The following is a 17564-nucleotide window of genomic DNA, read 5'->3' as shown; positions in this document are numbered from 1 at the left end:
AGGTTTTACATGATGATGTTATTATACGATAATATTTACCTACTGAAAGAAATATCATTTTCATAACTCAAAATGTAAAATAATAATAAAAATATAATTTCTAATGAAATAAATTTTAGCTATATTTAAGTACTAAAATAGAAAGTACTTATCAAAAAAAAAACTTATAAAAACTTTTAAAGATAAATTGATTTTATAGAATTTTAAAGAGAAACAAAGACCAAATTTATCACACTGGATTTGTTTTAATATTATATTATTCGGCCAGGTTCATGAGTTCAACAACCTGATTGTATTCAGACAATGTGCATAAGCTACAAAAGTAAAATCCATGGCCCCCGTGGCATGACCACGTTTTATTTACCTGTCCAACGCACACATATTTTAATAACTCCTTCTCCCCATCATAACAGCTATGTATCTTTATTTTTATACATCGGCTCGTAATTTAACAACAACGAGCAAATTCTTGATCAAGATTACTGCATCACATAGCATGTGCCGATTTATATAATACTGCGTACTTACTATTTGTAATAAAAATGAATGATTGATATCCACTAATGGACTAATATTTCGTTACAATTTAAAACAAGTTTAAAAGTGTTATACAATTATATAAACAACAGTAAACTACATTCAAACTTATGAATATAATATATCATCCTAGCTACAAGAGTAGAAATAGGTATATAGTGTATTCGTATAACAATGTAGAAATTCTCGAAGTTCATTTGTTAAATGTTAAAATAACGAACAGCATTTTACACATTTGATATTTATTTTCCTTCGTTAAAATTAAAATACTATTATATATTGCTATATAACTGACACTCTTATAGATGCAAAAAAAAAAAATACTTATTCGTTTCGGTTTTAGTTTTAAACAAAACAGAAAATGTTAAGAAGTTTAAGAGGAATTTCTAGTGACAACTGAAATTTATAAAAAAAACTTCATTAACTTTATGTCAAAGACCTGATGTGTAAAATAAACTAATATTTTAAAGTACGTGATATTATCAAGGTCGAGTAATCAACTACCATATTATATAATTGTTGCTGTATTTATAAATAATATTTAACGAAGAGATACATATAGGATGAATAAACTTGGTATTTATACGCACGTGGCACATTCTATTTAATGAAACCAAACATTAAAAATTTTTTGTGTTTGTTTTTGACAAGATTATAAGTTTAGTTGGTACTTAATAAAATAAAAATCCATGTAAAAAAATACGTTCTTAAGAACAGGGAAAAAAAATAATGGAAAACCTGTAGTAAAAAAAAGCTAATAAAAAAAAGGGTAGTGAAACAAGTACCGCTCTACTATACAATAGATAGTGACTGTAGAGTAAGTCACTGCTAAAACGAATGTATTAAATTCAAATTCAATTTTGAGCAAATATTATCTGACAGCTTACATCATTAAATATATTTCATAATAAGTTTTTTCATGTTTCTTTTAAAGTGATTTATTTTACAATTTAAATATTGCAATAATGGTCGATTTAATTTTAGCAAAAAAAAAAACAAATTTATTTCATTATTAGTATTTAATTATTATTATAATCGTATATTTATTTCGTTTTATAAGTTTTAAGTTATTTTTCCATAAAACAGTGTGAATATGTTAATAGAGTATACATAGGTGATATCTTAAAATTAATCTGCGTATTTTTATTTATTATAAATTATAATTCATTATAAGTAAGTATTACATTCTCACAAATAATGTTTTTGAGTTAAAACAAAATAATTAATATTATTATCCATGCCTAATTATGTAATTTCGTTCAAATTTTAACTATAAATGTTTATTAAAAAAAATTTGATTAATGATATATATATATATATATTAATTTAGTATGAACTACTTATAAAGAACTTAATATTAATTTCTCAAACTTTAATTATAGACATTTAATATTTTATAAATTTTTAACTGCAAAACATTTAGCAAAAGTTTGTGAGTTTGACGAATTTTGTCAAAATTTAATTTAAAATGCTTATAAAAATAAATTATGTATATATAATACTTTAAATATTTTATATAGATATATGTATAAGAACTACCATTGTGGAATTCTTGTATTCATTTTTAAGCAACAGTTTTATAAATATAATTTTAAAATCTATAGACTCATTGCTTCATTTAGAATTTAATAGAAGGAAAAAAATCACACACGTGTTCCAACCCTACCAACCAAACCTTACACAAAATACCTACTGTTCCTATCCATAGCTTATGGCCTTAGTTATCGGGCTTAAAATATAAGATCAGTAAAAAAAAGAAGAAGGAAAAAGAGGAATATTAATTATACAACACTAAATTTTGAAAAGTTGATTTAGATTTATTTTATTGTAATTCAAGAATGAATAATCGAAGGTATTTGAAATTGTTATTAAATATTTTGGAAACTTTAAAGCTATTTATAGATTGAACATTTTTGACTTTTTTTTTTATAAATGTTGATAGTAATATTTTTATTTTCAAACAAAAATCTAGAATATATAATACGAGATTCATTAAAAATTATTCTTATTGGAATTTAAAAAAAAAAGAAAAAAGTGGTGTGAATTCACATTTATATTTTATGAATGTTTTAAATTGGAATTTTGGACAAACTTTAACAAGATTGCGAATTCTTTTGTAGTTAAAATTTCATAGTATTCGATTCTGAGAAAAGCAATAATAAATGTATAGTTTTAATGATGATATTTTTTTTTTTATTTCTTGTGTCTGACTTTAAAGACACTTTCTATATTAAAAACAAATATCCAATATTCCACTTCGTAGGGTATTTCTTGTAGAAAATTGGGTCTAATTTAGGGTGACCAGACGTCCCGTTTAAAACGGGACGTTATTTATCCCGTTTTTAGAAGGTGGTCCCATTTTTAATCCCATTTTCCATGTTATTATATACAACCTTAAAAAGAAATCAATGCATGAAGCAAATTTAAAACAGTTTTAAAGCCAAAATTATAAGTAACAATTAAAAGTTTTCGTGGATCAAGAGCTGATGCCAATAAAAAATTTAATTAATGATAAGTATGAAAAAGAAAAATTTTGTAATACATTTAAAACGCTAGAAATAAATAACATTTCCATCAACAACTTTTCAACAGTTTTTGAGTTATTGGCTGTTTTTAGAACAAATGCACATATAGAAAGAATATTGTCAATAATAAATGTATCGTGGACAAAAGAAAAAAATCGTTTCAATATCAAAATCATTAAATCCATAATTACTGTAAAAACGTATTTTACCTTTTCTTTTCAGAAAGGTAAGAAAAAAAGAGTGGATAGTGAATAATGAAGATAGCTTTTCTTTCGACTCACATATCGAATATTTTTATACATAAAATTGCCATTTTACAGATAATAAATAACTATTACAATTATATTATAATATAATATTATTTTATATCATAGTTTTAGGATTTTAGATAAATGAAATGAAAACGTACAAGTATCATGTCTGAGTACAATTATGTATTTATGATTTATTTTATTTGTTCTAAAATTAATTTTACAAATTATTTGAAATTTAATAAGAAAAATTATTTTTAAACAAACCAAATAAAATATTATCAAATATAAATAATGGAAAATTAATTATATTTTGAATGTAATCAAACATGGTTTTTTTTTTTTAACGATTAATGTTATTATTTCATTGTACCTAAAAATAGATTCAGTGTAATACATAGATATTATGATTTATCAGTATTTGTCCACTTAAATCACTTTATGTAACAAAATTGAAAAAATACAATTGGCTTTGTTCAACTTAATAACATATAAATCTTAAAATAATATTTACGTATTACATTTATTATTCACATAGAATATTTAAGTATATCAGAAAAATCATTAAATAAGTTATTATTGATACTTGTGCTTAATAATGCATTTAATATTTAAAAATTTAATTTATAATGCAATTATCAATGGCTTTTATTTTATTTATTTATTTTTTTGAACGGGTTCAATAAATAGTTAGGTGTCACCACATAATTAATAAACATAATTTATTACATTCAACTGTCCCTTTTGTCAATTACCACCACTTCCTTGACCTAGATACTTAATTCTCTATTATTTAATAGTATTTATTTTGTAATATACCTACTATTAACTAATAACCTACCTAAATTATTAAGGTTTGGAAAAAATTAAAACATATCATGATAATATTAGTTATTTATTAAATTAATAATCTGTTTAAAAATGTTACTGTAGAATTCAAAGTTTATAAATAAAGTTTAATTTTTTTTTATATATATCCCTTATAACATACGTAGATTGTCAAGAAACCATTTAATTTTAAAACTTGAGTCATCAGTTAAAATATATTTACTACATACTCATATTTATTATATGTATATTAGTAACAAAAACTATTTAAAAGTTAACATTTTTATGATAGATTTACAATTAAAATTATAAACATTAAAATATAATAATGATTATAGATGTATTTATAATTAATATTTCAAACAATTGATAGTTTAATACTAATTATGTAATTGAGGAAGGGAATAAAGAATAAAAGTTAAGTAAAGATATAAAACAGTATCTACGTAGTTAATTCATTTATAAATAAACATTGTTATTGCTAAATTATAAATTGTTTGAAAATATTTATTAAATTAATTAATTCAAATTTTAAATTAAACAGTCAGGTTAGTATTTTTCTAGAGATTATTTTAATTTACCTAGAAAATTAAAATTTTTTTATATCTATAAAAAACTTAATATAAATGTGTTTATTATATATAATTATATATGTATAACGGAATAACGCATAATATAAGTATGTTTTATAAAATAACATAGTTTTTTTTAATGTTATTATATTTTTGATTAGTTTTGAAATTACGATTATAATCATATTTTTTCATCATATTATGTATATATTTTTTAAACACATAGTATTAAATATAAAAATAATTTATACATTAATCTGTTGTAAGTGCATAAAGTTTTTTAAAGTTTATTCGTAGCTGATGTGTTGAAATTGTAATTTGCAAATTACAAATACTTTTCAGTCTTAAAAACTTTAATTATAGTCTATATAATATATAAATTAAAACTGATTAAAATTCTATAATTTAAATTACATAGGTACTTGGTCACTTATTTTTTATATAATTTGTATGTTTTCAAATATAGCACATCAATAAGTATTAGGATGGCAGAAAAGCTGTATTAAAACGTAAAAATTCAAAAATTATTTAAGCATTCATTTAGCTACACATAGCTAAAACACTTAATATAATAGACCCCTAATAAGGCTACAAATAAATTATTAAAATTGGTATTATAAATTATTATTAACTTTTCAAAACACATATTATTTCTGTCATAAAATATTTTGTGAAGTCTGACCTTAATTATTATGATATAAACAACTAGCTAGTGATTTAAAATGTTAACAAGATATAGGTATTTAATTGTATTAGTTTTAATTTTAGTATTTTTAAATAAAAATTTATTGTACCTACTTAATGATTTTACAATGCATCTGTAAAAATATTTTAATATTTAATACAAAAAAATTATTAAATTAATCGAATTTAGTTATAATTATTTTCAAAACAATAAATGTATTATGTAACAAAATATAAATTTTCCATTCAATCATAGTGTTCTAATTGCATATTTATGTACTCTATGATTGAATTATATTTTACAAATATAAAAAGTATTATGACATGGTAGGTAACGGAATTTAATTCTACATAATCATAAAACATACCAAGAACTATAATAGGTACTATAGTTATAACATACCAAACTTTTTTTTTTTTATCAGGTAGAGCAATTTCTAAGCAACATAAAACATCATAACCTAAATAATATCATGAAATAAAAACTGTTAAACAATTACACATTAAAGTACTATGATGATCTATACAAGTTATTGATACGATATAATCAACTCTACGTGTCCATTAAGCAAACGACAGTATTTTAATGAGTCACATATAATGAATCATAGTTAATGAAAAATATACTATAGGTATTTTATTTTTATGTTTATCACCGAGTTAATTGTTATATCCAAGTAATTATTATTCAAGAAATTATTTTAAAGTATAAAAAATTTAATACTCTATTAGTAACAGACTAAATTATTTTAATTATTCTACCTATATAAATTATTAAATACATGCGTATATTTAAATTGTAGAAAATATAAATTTTGTACATATAGTATAAGATTTATAAGCTTAAAAATAAATAGATACATACACATATAAAACTATGACTTTAATACTAACGAAATATAATTCATTAAAAAAATATTAAATTACACAGTTATTTAAAAAAAAAACGGAAGTAATTTACTTTGGTAAATTGTATGAACCATTATATTATATCTTGTGTATTGTGTTTTATACGAGACATATTATAATGTAAACTATGAGAAACTTAAGATTTCATTGTTTCCAATTTTAAGCATTAAATACCACCAAAAAACTACAAAAAAAAAAAAAAAATACCATATTATAATTTATTTTTAGTCGATACCTAACTATTGTCTGTTAAGAAAAACAATAAATTGACCTAGTTTGATAAAAATAATATATAATATATACATATTCTTAATTCATTAAATATAATATATTATAGAACATAATATAATATGTCCTTGAATATATACATGCACCAACTAGTGAAGTAACAATTGAACATTTTAGCAATTATTAGACTAGTTGTACCCAATCAAATACCCATAGCTGAATGATGGTTTGATGTAGAGGCATAAGTCTCGCATACATAATTACTCACTTATATATTGAAGTTTGAATTAAATAATTTATTATGTATTTTTATCGATAAATCGACAAAATAACCTAATTGAGGTCACAATAAGTTGATAAATTTAACTGTATCATGTATCCCTCCCAACTTATCCTAAGTTCGATTTCATCATTGACTTCATCCGTTTTCAAAAATAAAAATAATTTTTTCAAGTTTACTATTACTTGTTTATTAATAGGTATAATCTACCAAAAAAACATTAAAATTCACTTTATCAATAAAAATAAAATACAAACATATTAAGACAGTACTATTAAATAAAATATTTAATCATGCGTTAAAATTCTTATAAATTATATAAATATAAGATGTTTGTTGTACCATAAAATATTTTTTATTTTATTCATAAAATGATTTAAAAAAATTTAAGCATCATCAAGAATTTTATATATTTCAAAACTATCACAAATTTAATTAAAATACTGTGTAATTTAGGTGAATGTTTACTCATAAAAATATACCATAAGTATCATTATATTATTATTATTATACCTACTTACTACCTACCTAATTATTTACTATAAATAAAGTATTTTCTATATAGGTGAATACTTTATAATATAAAATATATAAATTTGACAAATACTTAATTAATATTATTAGCAATTTAATTATTAAAAATTATTACTTATTAACCTAAAAAAAACTAAGTATTTCAGAATAAACATATTGATGGATTGACAATTGAATATTTAGAATTATACTAAAATATAATAAATAAAGATTAAGAACTAAATAAATATTACACACAATAATGGTGTTTGAGAAGAATAATTTAGTCTGAAAGATGAATAATTTCTTTTTATTTGATCACAAAAACTCATTTCTGTGTACCTAATAAATATTAATGTACGGCTCCATCAAATCAAAATAATGGAGTTGATAGAAACTGTCAGAATAAATTAGTTTATGTAAATTTAATGAAAACTCGGCAAATAATATTAAGCTTTTATGAAAGTTATTGATTGAAATATAAACAAATGTTGTCTGTTGATATGCTAATCTTATGTTCATGTTTTTTTTTTTTTTTAACAATGCTTCAATAAAATGGTCGACACATATAACTATGTTGTTTTGTTAAGACATTTTTTAGGAGTACTGCTAGGTGAAATAGCTCTAATTATTTATCGTTATAAATTTTAAATTTATTGTTTCAAATTATAAACATAACATATACACATACAACTAGAATTAGTACCTAATTTTACCTAGGTTTTATAATATAATATATTACACAGATATGTTATAATAAACATATTATTAAACGGATAACTATGTATACCGAGTTATAATGATTAATTTAACTGAATTTCTTCTTAACTTGTACATAATATAATCATATAAGAGTCTCGGTAAGGACCATTATTATTATTATTTTTTGAGAAATAAATAAAAGTAAAAAAAAAAATAATTAAAATTTAATACGTAATTTATATATTATTTAAGTAGTTATGGATTAGGCACAAATCCGATAATACTAATGATTATGTAATACAATTTAAAAATCATTCATATTTTGTTTATTAGTATAGGTTCATTTTCTTCAATAATTTATAAATGATATAATACTCAAATTGGCAATTTTACACAATTTATTGATCGTAATAGTTTATTATACCATGCTCATAACTCACCTTGAGGATTTTCGTAGTAACCCCATAACGGCAACCCAATGGCAGTGGCGGCTAGTGCAAAACACGCGAACCCTAGGAATGCCACCCCGGACGAATACAACGCTTTACTCTTATTTGGATCAGCCATTTTACGCCAAACCACATGGTGTTTCCCGACGCTTCTTAGCCAGCCTCACACACAAATCCGCAGTCGGTGTCATTCAGCTGTCCAATTTGCTCCACGTCCATTCGTCTACTTTTTTAGCATCCATATTAGCCATGTCAACTGTCCGTACGTTGATTATCATCTAGAACAATCAAGTTGTTATTAATAATATCTATGTTTTTAAACACACAGAATTCATATTTTTTCGATTATAGACGAATGGGAAATATTTTCTTCGTCAGTAGTGAGAATGCATATGTAAATTATTATGAATTCAGATAATTATAAATTATCATTGTTAGTGATATAATTAAATATTATTATCAACTTAATACTCAGGTAACTACATTTTAGCGTATAATTAATCAATGAAACAAAGTTTAAATATTTATATAATAATATTCATTAAATAATTAAATTTTAACAATAGAATAATTGTCTAGTTATAACATTATCCCTATAATTTGTCAAACGTATTTGTCCTTTGTTTGTATAAAAAAAATTCGTCTGCAGTAAGTCACTCCGATTTGTTTTAGGTTTGAGTACAGAGAAGTATATGTGTTTATTATGGATTTCATATCTGCCTATCCAACATTATCGACGCTCTCTACATCACACGATCCCCGGAACTGGTTTTCACTCTTTATTGTATGCATTTTTATTTTTATTTATTTTATTCATAGTCACTATATTACCTTTGCCAACATGGTGCAATGTCATCAAAGCCACAACCAATATCTCTGCGAATAGTTGCTGCAACTGCTGTCGTTTATTAAACAAAAATAAAAAATATCACAAGGAACAACCGTCATATAGCAGCATAGATGACGGTGAAAGAGTAATAAGTTATTTTAGTACCTACCTATAATAATATATTATGAAGTATGTTAGTACATACATAAGTACTTGTATAATTCAATACTCGTCATTGCCATATCAGCAAACTTAGAATGTATTCCATAACTGTATTATGAATGGTAAATAGCTACATTATTGTCCACGATTAATTCACTGATAAAATATTATTTTAAGTTTATCAAACACCCAAATAAAATAAAATATAATATGGTTTAGTAATTATTTCAAGTCAACGGAAAAACTATAAGAAATAACTGTTTTTTTTTTTTTTTACATAAAACCCGTCCCATTAGAAATTATAGTTGGTAGTAGGTGGTATAATTTTATGTACCTCATAAACAGATTTAAAAAAAACTGTTAAAACAAAATACACGGTGTAAGAGTTATTTAAAAACTAAAACATTTAAATATTATACAACATTTTTTATTAAACACAATACTATTATTTGCATTTATGATTTAATATAACTAATAATTTAATTAGAATCTAAATACAAACAATTGTTACATATAAATATTATAAATACCTAACAAAAAGTATACATTTTTAAAATATAATTAAATGTAAATTGAATTTTTGATTTAATAATTTATTTATAAAAATGTTAATATGTACTATAAGTACATAATGTAAACTATCACTATTTATATTAAGTATTATAAATACACAAAAAATAAAAGTATGAAAATACTAAGTAAAAGCACTCTGTATAGTGTATAACTATAATAGTTTAGCGTTACAAAAAAAAAAAAAAATAATAATAATAATAATAATAATAGTAAAAAAATAGACGTGTGCGACGACGCGTTTGGTCTGTGTCTACTGTTGGTGAAAGTATTCTTTATTAATATGCTCGTGTGCCATTCATCAGACAGAATCATAAAACGACCAAGACGACAAGGACAAAGACAAAATTTGAACACATGTATCATTTACTTTAAAGTAAAATTTAAAAAGTTCTTACAAAATAGACAATCTAGAAGCTAGAGTTAACAGTAATATTTAAACATGAAGAAACCATTTAAATTATAAATAAGATTTAAAAATAAAGTAAAATTAATAGGTACGTTAAAAGAAGAAATCACACATACACACTTAATTGTAGTGTTAAAACAAGTGCGAACCACTTAGTAATATTTATTTATAATATTATAAACTATTATATTAATATATTTATAATAAAACGAAAAAATGTTCTTAATAAATAAAAGTAACTATATCTCTAATGTATTTTTAATTTTTTTTTACAAAAAATGTATTTAATTAAAGTTTTTTTTAATAAAAAATTAAGCTGTAAACTTTTAAGTTTTAATACGTAGTTTTATATATATACAATAATATATAGATTTTAGTAATATAAATAATTCGATATACAAAAATTAAAAAATTATCCGAAATTAATTTACTATTATAATATCATCAAATATTATTATTAACTATTCCTGCTTAGAAAATGTTTTTCTAAGAAAAGTATAACTCAACTGTTTTGAATATAATTAAAGCGAGTATTAATTTACATGATGGTTGCTGAAGACAATAAAATTTCTTCTCTCAGACACATTATAAAATAGGCGCGAGCAATTAGAGTCTAAGGTACATAACATTTTAGTCATTTGACCTGACTAGTGTAATTTATTAACCCCAGCCCACTTGCAATGACATAGTTAATTGTCTATATAGTGAATTTAGGTTACCTATATTAATATAAACGATATTTTCTAATGTAGCGTCAAAGGTAAATTAATTATCATTGTCACTAGTTGGTAACCAAATATCCAAGAAACGATTTTCTTCTATAATTAAATATCGATATCTAAAACTTAAAGGTTTATTTCTTGTCATTTTAAATAAAAGAATCGAAAATTGATTTATATTGAACTATATATTGAGTTTCATAGAGTGAGCTATAATATACTTCTATACATAAGATATTGTTATATTATTACATTACATATAGACCAATTCTAAACACAGATAAACAAGTAAAAATAATTTACTATCTCATGAAGTTATTTTATTCTATTAAATACTTATTTAAATTTCATTCATAAATTTTAAAATAATAATAATATGATGTATTGTTTAACAAAAATATGTTTGTACCTCAGTATCCTTGTATTGCATTACATAATATATTAGGTTATTAGAATATTAGATAGGTGCTTAATACATTTTTTATTTTTTTAATATTTATTCAATTAATATTATTTATCAAATATGTTTTAATTAATGGTTCATAAATTCAAAAAAATAATTAATTACTATTTTAATGAAAAGTATAATTATACTATTATAAAATTCAAAAATCTACTTTTAAAATTAAACAAAATCTAATCAGTCATTACAATATAAATTTAATATTTAAATTATACATGATAATAATATGTACCTTGACAAAATCTAAAATTATAATTTAATACATTTATTTTATCGTAGCTAATTTGATATATTTCACTATTTAATTCTCAATAGATAAGAAATATATTATATGATTATATTACTATGACCTATTTAATGTTTTGACCGAAATTCGTAATCATTAAAATTTGCGTTATAAGAACTTATGAAATAACTGTTTCATACGAAGAAAATCGTCTTACTTACTATATTAAAACATATTATTTAGTTTTTGTTTAACACAAAAATTAGTTATGATTCATAAGCGACCTACAATTAATAATTATCTATAAGGAATAGCATACAAATTATTGAAACAAACAGCCTAATTAATAAGTTACGTTTTAATTTTTTTCAGAAAAGCTTTTTCTTTAGGTACCCATAAATGTATTCAAATTATATATACGATATGCATAAGTAATGGTATGATGTTTGAAAATATTGCTATCGTTAAAATAGTCTTTATAGCAATTTACGAGGATGATTGTGACATTGGAATAAATCTTATAATAATTGTCCTCAATTTATAGGTTGTTAAACCCATGTGCAAATTATTAACAGGCCAAATATAGTTCAAACAGAGGTGAAAAGAAATAAAATAATTTAATAAATACTGCTTAACCTAAAATAAATGATTGGTTGTTTACTGTACTATCCACTATAGTAATGACTGATGAGGATAACTCCTAAACTTTGGTGGTAATATAGTTATTTATCTTCAAAAATAAAGATATTAGTGTTTTAAAATACATATTTTATTTTATTTAAAATCTAACAAAAGTAAGTATTATGATTCAATACGCCAAGTAAAAAAAAAACTATAAATTCACTATTGTTTTATATAATTAAAATAATATATATTTGTTCTACTGTTTTACTTATTGCTTTTATAACAATTGAATTATAATTTCACTATGTTTACTTACATTTATTGTTGATGTAATTTTATAGACGTAATTTTTATCTTAGCATAGGTATACATGTTTATTTATTTCAGCTTTTTTAATCGTCAAATAATGACAAAAATAATTAAATAGTAATTTATTGTTGTCGGACTTTTCTATTATTAGGTATCTATATAATAATATTTAATATATAAATTATACCATAATAATACCTGATGTGTTAAATATTAAATATTAATTTTATAAGAAAATTAAAGCACATTTAGATATAGCCCCAAGTTTCACTTAGAAGTGTACCACTAGGTGACTTCTACTCTCATATTTTGATTATTTAAACATTTTATCTCAAATTTACTTATTGAATGAACTTATTATTTATTCCACATATTGTAAACATAATTTAAATTTAAAATAATATTTTACTTAATATAATTTGATATTTCTAAGTTACTAGAAATCAAAATAGTTTTGATTTTTTATTAAATCATTGAGTAATCATCTAATCATAAAATAATTAATATAGGAGTACCTATAATGATTATAAATTATTATATTAGCACACATGAAAAAAATAGGTAGCTACATTTTTTTTTGTACATTTAATGTTTATTTAGTTTTATTATTACTTATTAGGAAACACATTATTGATATAACTATGTACACACTACACAAGTACAACATACTTCTATAATCAGTACAAGATATTAAGAACGCGAGTATATAAAAAATACACCTTAATTAGCAATATTATAAGATTTTAATTTAAAAATTTGACAAAAACATTTTAGTTTATTAGAAGCGAGATGCGAGAATTCCTATTAAAATTAATTAAATGTTCATAAATTATGGTCATAAAAATTAATATTTATTATATGGCTTTAAATTGTATGACATAAATTATGACTATTTAGATACTTTTTAAAATACAATTATATTGAATGTATTTATTGTATTTAATTCAGATATCTTTATTATTAATATAAATTATAATTTTAAATCTTTACGTAATATTATGTTATGCATATGACTAGACGTTAAAAAAAAAAACACTCAAACAACCCACATAAAATTAAGATTTTTTTATTCGTTGAGAAATTTATTATATCTATGCCTTTATATACTTATTTATTTAACCATATATATATACAGCATATATTTTGGTATAAACAACGGGTAAATGTTTTTTAAAATACCAAATATGCTGATACAATATATATAAGTAAAATGAGAATGTGTGTAAATTGGAAATTATAATAAACCAACGAAAAGACAACTTAAAACATAAGTTACTATGTAAGTACAATTTTTAATAGATTAATCATTATTTTTAGAGATAAAAATACATACCTAAAATGAAGTAAAACGGTTATTTGTATAATATAGAAAGTAAAACTGACCAACGTTATGCTCTATTGACAATTGGTTACCAGCTGCTGATTGGAACCAACTCGATTACATAAACTCGGTCAAATATCATCCGTATTGTGCGTGTATAAATGATTCGCGCCAAATTATCTAGTTACCTAACCTTAATGTAACCTAACAAAACGTAACGGTCACAAGTGAATAGTTACCTAAAAATATTTATTTGGTCTAGTGGTCAGTATACTTTTGTCGTTAACTGTAAATAGACATTGAAAAAAATATTATTTTATTAATAAAGAATGAAGAAATATATAATTTAATCACTAGACCAATGACCATCTTTATATTAAAATATTGTTTGTGCAAAGATACCACGTTCAATTTATTTATTCATCCGTCCAATTAAATAATTATTATCAATTTAATTTTTTTTAAAACTAATAGGTACTTAAGATATTAAATTAAAATTAGTAATAATATTAAAAAAAAAAAAAAACAACAACAATGCTATAATATTTAAGGTTAAGTAACTTTTAATTGATTAATTTCAATCATATTCATCAAATAAATACATACACTTAAAATAATATGTATAATAAAAACAAAGTTTTTGTAACATTTAACTGTAGGTAGGTATCATAACTAAGTTTTTAAACAATATATAAATATCTATGTTCTGGTTAATAAAATTATTTCAATATTATATTAATATTGTTCAATTGGTTTATATTTTTTTTTTCAAATTCTTCTTTGAGCATAAGTACGTCTATTTTTATTCCCTTGACTACCTCAATCTAGTTTTTATTTATTCTGTTATTATCAATTTTAAAATACTTCTACAAGATTACATTCTTTTTTTAATGGATTATGTTTATCGCGTTGAACGTCCGTTTAAATATTTAAGTTTCACTCGCAATTTATATCGATTAAAATTTATTTCCGTTGTAATATAATATTATACCATATGGATATCACTATAAATGCTAAAATCATTATAATCACCTTATTATGAATATTATTAAATTTTTATCTCGATTTTTTTTTTTTTTTGTCGATTATCAATATCTAATTTTGCATATCATGCAAATTTTTAATTAAAATAAAATTTTAAGCATAGGATTTGAGATTAATATTAAATAAAATACATAGAATCTCATATTCAACTTTTAAAAATTAAATTATTGGTTACTATGAGATATTGAAAAACATTTAATCCTAAAATCAACCGTATGACGCCGTGTTGAATTAAAATAGTTGTTCAATGGTTTAATTTTATAACAATAAAATATAAAATAAAATGTTTAACTTTTAAGTTAGAAGATATTGTACCTATTATACCAACAAGAAATATATATTTAAATAAATGTATTTTGAAATTATCAACTTTATTACTTTAATATTAGTAGTTAATACTTAATAGGTATAAATATTATAAAATACGAGTATACACTCGTCATTATTACATTTAAAAAAATCTAAACCGTAGGAATAATATGGTACTCCACAGTTGACATTTTTAATATATAAGGAAAACGGAAGTTAAAAATATTCATCATGATTTCATTTAGATTTATGGAAATTATTTCAATAGGTACCCGCATATGCTATTTTCTCCGTCTTACTAATACATAACATAGACAATAATTATGTTCAGAAGAATTCATTTACCATAGTCTTATATTTAATTGGCCTGAATTGGCTTATTATAAAATTTAAAGGTAATAATATTATTTAAGCATTAAATTCTAAGGTATCTTTTTAAAAAAATGTGTCGTAATACTCTTTTTAAAATTTTAAAATATGAAATTTACAAAAACAAAATAAATGTAAATTTGTTGTCAAAATTCCAAGTACCTTACCATAATAGCTTAATAATATTCTTGCTATTTAATATATCCAGTATATTTAGTATTTATTGATAAATTATTAATGTCATTATTGATACATTTTTTATTTTAATTGGAATAAAGGAATAATGTTAAATCTACGTTGAAATAATACGATATCAGCAAATGGTAATTGTATATGTTATTAAAAAGATTTTAACAAAATATTGTAAATAAACAATACATTTTTAACTAATGGTTGAAAAAAAACTTTCGAATATTTTTTTTTCTTAAAAATGTGGTATTAATTTTTTTTAAAAACAGTAAATTTAGGTAAAAGATATTCAATAACCATATATAATACAGGTATTATATTGATTATAATTCTTACATTTGGTCAAAATCTACAACTATGTAATTTTAAATAATAATTAATAACTAATCAAATAATCATGGATATTTAGTTCAATATCGCTTTCTTTTGTTAAAATAAAACATTTTAATTTGATATGATTTTGAATTTGTTTTTTAATAGAATAACATTTACAATAATAATAGTTGGAACTTATATAAGTTAATATCTAATGAACCATAACACGGATACAATGAGGTTTTGTTTTTTTAATTTAATTTCATGTTATAAGCTTATACATTTTAATGCTTAGTAATATGACACTATTGAAAATATACTATATGAATAATATTGTCTTAATTAGGGGCAAGTGTACACTTTAAATTGTATAGGTTTCTTAAATATAATAACGAATTAAATTCTATTGAGAGATAATTCAAAAGTGATAATATTATAAGCTATGTAATTTTTTATACTACATCGCAATAGTATTATTTAATATATATACATTTTTTTTTGAAATACGGATATTTAAAATAAATAGATTGGTACGGTAGATATACAGGACGTGACAGGGCGTAACAAAACTGAAATTCGACTGAACAATAATGGTTCAATTGTACACTATTTGACGGTTTTAAAACGAATGGATTTTAACACGTACACCTATACACCCACCTACCTATGTAATACTGCACAATACGATGGACACGCGCAATAGACGCCAATAACTGTGTATATTAATTCGCGTGTTTCGTGTGGATACCTATAAAAAGCAAAAACGGTCGATTTGCAAGAAAATAAAACCGATGACGTCGTTTCTGGTGTTACAGTGTTTGAGTATGGCCAAAGTGTAATCAATAATAATGCATAATAATATTATATCGGAATTTTAAGGATATGCGCGCGCGCGTTAACCAAAACCTGTATTACCTCTAGTTATAAAATATGAGTATAGGTAGAGATCTAACTACAGTACACGTGTGTGTTATAACAACGAGAAGTGGACTCTTTTTTTTCTTATTCCGTATGCATGTTGATCAAGGGGATCACTATACATCGATATTATTATATACAGACGTATAATATATTATTATAAAATAAAATAATTGTTTTACGTGTTGTGAAACTAGTCAGCGACCAACGAGCAGGGTTAAGCACGGTTAAGTGTCTTGGAAAAAGAGTGACTCGGTAATGTAGGTATTTTTATGATTATTATTTATTTTTTTGTTTTTGACGCAATTGA

The 17564-nt window shown here is 22.2% G+C and overlaps 1 protein-coding gene across 1 annotated transcript in view; it reads right to left on the bottom strand.

The window, feature by feature from the left end:
• LOC112591353 overlaps positions 1 to 17564 on the bottom strand; it is a 35063-nt gene that overhangs the window by 16473 nt on the left and 1026 nt on the right. Inside the window, exon 2 of the mRNA XM_025335145.1 lies at positions 8470 to 8756. Within this exon, the coding sequence (XP_025190930.1) occupies positions 8470 to 8596 (127 nt within the window). The 5' untranslated portion in view covers positions 8597 to 8756. The remainder of the gene's footprint in view (positions 1 to 8469; positions 8757 to 17564) is intronic.

Source organism: Melanaphis sacchari, unplaced genomic scaffold (genome assembly GCF_002803265.2).
Source record: "Melanaphis sacchari strain LSU unplaced genomic scaffold, SCAv2.0 Contig132_pilon_pilon, whole genome shotgun sequence".
In the NCBI taxonomy this organism is placed as follows: domain Eukaryota; kingdom Metazoa; phylum Arthropoda; class Insecta; order Hemiptera; family Aphididae; genus Melanaphis; species Melanaphis sacchari.
This window is presented reverse-complemented; position numbering and strand designations above follow the sequence as displayed.